This window comes from Triticum urartu, chromosome 1 (assembly GCF_003073215.2).
Source record: "Triticum urartu cultivar G1812 chromosome 1, Tu2.1, whole genome shotgun sequence".
Taxonomy (NCBI): Eukaryota; Viridiplantae; Streptophyta; class Magnoliopsida; order Poales; family Poaceae; genus Triticum; species Triticum urartu.
Window position 1 is genome coordinate 551,915,864 of NC_053022.1, and position 4,649 is coordinate 551,920,512.

The 4,649-nt window shown below is 45.5% G+C and overlaps 1 protein-coding gene across 1 annotated transcript; it reads right to left on the minus strand.

Moving 5' to 3' along the window:
* Positions 1 to 1,178: 1,178 nt before the first annotated feature.
* LOC125538963 (E3 SUMO-protein ligase MMS21) lies at positions 1,179 to 3,869 on the minus strand. The gene is made up of 7 exons (XM_048702293.1): positions 3,721 to 3,869; positions 3,548 to 3,619; positions 3,352 to 3,462; positions 3,156 to 3,266; positions 2,803 to 2,942; positions 1,637 to 1,719; positions 1,179 to 1,558 (listed from the first exon to the last, which is right to left on the minus strand). Exons 1-7 carry the CDS (start codon positions 3,790 to 3,792, stop codon positions 1,383 to 1,385), a joined length of 765 nt encoding a protein of 254 aa, XP_048558250.1. The 5' UTR covers positions 3,793 to 3,869; the 3' UTR covers positions 1,179 to 1,382.
* Positions 3,870 to 4,649: the final 780 nt, after the last annotated feature.

Sequence of the window (4,649 nt, forward strand, 5' to 3'; positions counted from 1 at the left end):
AAGCGTGATTGATTGAGATTTGAGGGCCGCGCATCGCACCCGACCAAATGGCGTCCGCGAGATTCAGTTGCAAATGGTCCTGCATATATAAAGACGGGGTGCAATTCCGGCAGGGCCACATGGCATTTCTGAAACCAGCTTTTGCTAATGTGGAAACGACGGGACGTGTCTTTGGTTCGGACCCAGACATGTAACAGGTTTGCTTTGCATCATCTGGTAATGACCAATAATGGCTGCGTCAAAAAAGAGTATATATATGACTAGATGCAACAATGTCTACATCCACATTTGTTAATCCAAGATGCATCCAACCTTTCCGTTTTCCTATTTCGGGATAATAAAGGGTAGCTGGAGCATATATGCAAATGCAAGTATGCAACCTCTCTGTTTTCCTATAGGCGTGCAGCTTTTTCTTTTGAGGTGATCCTATAGTATATGCAGCCAATACAAGATGCAAGTTTGGTCACTTGATTGGAAGCTTTTTTGGAAGTTGGCTACTGATTTCACACTACGTATGAATGATGGTCAGTCCTGCCTCCATTACCCAGATTTGGGATGGAACTCTGACAAATAAAATCAGATCCTCAGTTATTTCGGGGATCCTTTAGAATATTTGGAAACGAAGAAACGCCAAGGTTTTTCAGAATGAAACCTAAGGAATCCACATCATCGCTCGATCTACTGCTTACGATCCCCCCAATGTAACTATGATCTCTTATTTGTAATGGTTACAATGTTTTCATAATATATGGTTCAAGCAGGCGTAAGCCCGCCATTGACGTGCTTTTTTAAAAAAAAAACAAGTATGATGGCAGAAGGAGCACGGCCCTTTAGAAGCCCCGAAGGGAAGAGATAACAAGCCCCTAATAAGGAAGGGCCGAAATGAAGAAGGAACCAAAAGCAAGGTCCATACGGCCCAGCAGGGAAATAGTGTCTTCCATTTTATTTTCGTCGACTTGTTTGACCAGGGATCCTCCTGTCTGTTCACTTTGCCTCTTCGTTCGCGCTGATGAGACCTCTCATGCCTATGACCTCGATCCCTTTGCTTCACCAGGGATGGATCTCTTCTCTTCTTTTTTCTGTCACAATCCGTGGTGCAACGAATGCATGACTATGGACAGCAGCTCAACTTTCCACTACTTTCCTATTTCCAAATCATTTGTGAATGGACAAGAACAAAGAGTAACTTCGCCAATCAATCAAAAACAACAATCAGACGAGCGAACGAACACATCAATCCCGCGATCCCCACAGAACACACCCGACGCCATGGAAATGTGGAACCCGTGTGCTCACAGGTGTGACCTGAACAAAGTACCAAACCTACCATCATCCTACATAATACCGAGCATCCAACAAGGTTCATCTCTCTAGACGCCTAATCACTCGTCCTCGTCATCGTCCATCAGGTCCTCTGCCTCGTCCTCCCCTTGGTCCGAGATATCCTCTACCTCCGTGGTGTTCGGAGCGGACGGCCTCGACGAGCGTAGCTCCTCGATTTCCATACGCAGGAAGGTGTCGCAGAAGATCCTCGCCACTTGTAGCACCGCCGGGCAGCCTGGTTTGAACAGATGAACTGGAGTAAGGGGACCTCGTGAAACGAGAGAACAAGGGTGCTGAGAGCAACTGCGCATACCTGCAACGGGGCAATTCGGAGCTTTGCTCCTCCGGATGTGGCTCATTATTGGATCCTTGTCATATATGTGCCTGCAATCCATGCTGCAGAGGGAAAGGAAACATCACCATGTTAGTATTTGGAACTGGACATTTGAAGATATGTTGGCTGCGTGTGATTTCTAGCGTTTTGCATATTTCGTCCATTCGTAAAAAAAACTTAATTGAGCAAATAAATCAAAATCAACAGCTAGTTGTTTGATACTAGATAGCAATGCTGGTTGTTCGATTCACAGGTGCAGACTAGTTCTACTGAAGCAAAGCATGTGTTAACAGAAGGAGCAAGGTTTTCTTATGACACACGCATCCTCCTACACAATAGGGAAACGATTCCATTTGGAATTGAACAGCCATAGATATTTTGGCGATCTGCATTTTCTACCAATTTTTGTATACTTCGTCCAGTGGTGAAACCCCTTACTGATCAAATAGATCAAAATTAATAGTTAATGGTTTGATCGATGCCAATTCCAGTTGCTTGATTCACAGTTGCGAACTAATTCTACTGACACACAGGATTAAGAACAAGCGTTTCTTATAGCATGTGGATCCTACACAGTGGGGCTACAAACCCATTTGGAATTGAGCATCCGCAGATATTTGGCTGTGTGCATTTACTAGCATCTTTTGCATATTCTTTCCACTGGCGAAACCCCTTGCTTGAGCAAATAAATCAAAATTAATAGTTAGTGGTTTGATTTGATACCAATGCCAGTTGTTCGATTCGCAGTTGTGAAGTAATTCTATTGACATGCAGGATTAAGAGCAAGCTTATCTTACAGCATGCGGATCCTACACGATGAGGAAGCAAATTCTGACAATTTTCTATAGTATGCATGTAAAAAACAAGGACAACCAAATCTGGTGCTTTCAATGAGACTGAAAGGGTTAAGAGGCAAATACTAACAGGAGTAGAATGGCACTATGAGCTATTGCATTGTGCCTACAAACTTTGCTCATTTTCAGTGTGAAAACAAAACTTCGATCAGTTTTTATCTGGTGGGAACACGATAAGAAATGGGTGCTCATTGAACAAACATTTACAGTAACGATTATGGCTCAAGCATGCTCACAGACAACACAAATTTCATAAGAGTATGAAAACAAAACCAGGCACCGACTGCTTACCAGCGAACTGGATTTTCCAACTCAATGATAGGCTTCAAGGTTAATGGGCAATGCATATTTAGGATGCTGTTCTGGGTGCTGGTCATAACAAGTTCCTCTTGTTCGTCACCAGGCATCGGTTGACCTGCATGGTGAACCTCCTGCAGAGACAGAGCACAAACACACAAAAGGTCAGGCACTTCGAAATCACACACAAACAGACACATTCTTCGCCATAGGTATCCCAAAGGAAGTTAAACAACTTTCGTGCGCATCTTTGGTGAAGGACCTCGCCTAGCAAATGCATCTACAGCACACAATTGCAGATTATCTTCAGAACAATCAGAAATAAGAGGCTTCTCTGAGGCACATACCCAAACAGCCTGTTTGAACTGTCGTATGAGCTGATCCTTGTGTCCCGACGATCGCGAGGCCCCCTTGACCTTCTCAACCTCCCACTCGATGAGCTTTCTGAAATCAGTCGCCTTCCCAAACCAACAGAGTGCAGAGAGTTAGCCCAAATTTGCCCCCAATTCGAACGCCCCCACACACAAGCGCCACGGCCCGCACCTGGTCAGACGGCTGGTACGCCACGGGCACCTTCTTCACCGCCTCGGCGAGGTACGCGCAGTCCTCGTACGAGGCCACCAGCTCCTGCACCGCGTCCTCCAGCTGCTTCACCTGCAGAAATCCACGCAGTTCGGGGGCGTTAGGGGGTTCCAGGGGAGGCGGGGGATTTGGGGGCTAATGGGGAGCGGTGGCGTGCCTTGTCGGGCTTGCCGGCCCTCTCGTACTCCACGGCGAGGGACTTCATGGAGCTGAGCGCCTTGCGCATGTCCTGCGGATTTGGGGAATTTTGGGAGGGGTTAGGGTTTTGCTGGATGAAATCGGAGGTGGGATTGGTGGGGGAGAGAGGGAGGGGGGCAAAGGGGTTCTTACCAGGACGAGGGTTTGGGCCTCCGCCGAGGTAGCGTCGGCCGCGTTGGCGAGCTTCGTGGCCGCCGACGACATCTCCGGCGAACTTCCGCGGTTCCCCCTTTTTTTCTCCGCGAGGGAATGGAGGGAAACTGGACTGGCGGAGATGTGGACTATAGCTTGTATACGAAGCCCAGGAGAATTTCTAAGTGGGCTGGAGAGTATGCCAGCCCAGTACAGGCCTTGAGGGCATTATTTTTCTTATGAGGCCACTAGGCCAGCCCAAAGTGCTCAAAACAAAAATACTAGGCCAGCCCAAATTGGCCTTCATATTATTGATATTCTCTGCACGAATTCTTGGCAGCCTATGGAAACTTTCAACTTAATCACTCAACCAGGCATTTTGTAATAATTATCTTGTAACCTCATTTTGATTCCTGTTGTTAGTCCGGTAGCAAGCAACACCGGAGGAGCTGGGTTGGAAAAATAACTCAGATACCCACGAGTTTAAAAATTACTCAGAAAATCGGCTTGACATCTAAAAAAACTTGATAGTACTCACACACTAAAGAGCCTGGTCGAGTTTAAAAGGTTTTTACTTTGCGCGAACCATTCTACAAGTTGTGTTACGGAGTACTCGTTAGGTTCGTGTAGCTCATAATATAAGTTGAATTGGCAGTGTTAGATCTTTCATGTTTCATCAAAAAATTATAACAATGTACATTTGGTTGCGCTATAGTATGGATAATAATATTGCAATAATGTTAAACCTACAAAGTATTTCAAACGTTTTATTTAACTTCTCATACTATACCCCCCCCCCCCCCTCAATTCAACTGAGGGTGAGCCCCTTCATCCTCCTATTACCAATCATAATCTCCCACATCAACTTCTTTTGTAAAATAAAATTAAGTAACCTTTTGTAGATGTAGCATTACTCATAATATTGTATA

Bases quoted from the DNA above. Each gene is read 5' to 3' on its own strand.
- LOC125538963 (XM_048702293.1), bottom strand. From the start codon at position 3,792: ATGTCGTCGGCGGCCACGAAGCTCGCCAACGCGGCCGACGCTACCTCG. The intron at 2,943-3,155 runs GTATGTGCCTCA...CTGTCTCTGCAG, and splicing joins AGTTCAAACAGGCTGTTTGG to GAGGTTCACCATGCAGGTCA. The intron at 1,720-2,802 runs GTAAGCAGTCGG...TTCCCTCTGCAG, and splicing joins TTGGAAAATCCAGTTCGCTG to CATGGATTGCAGGCACATAT.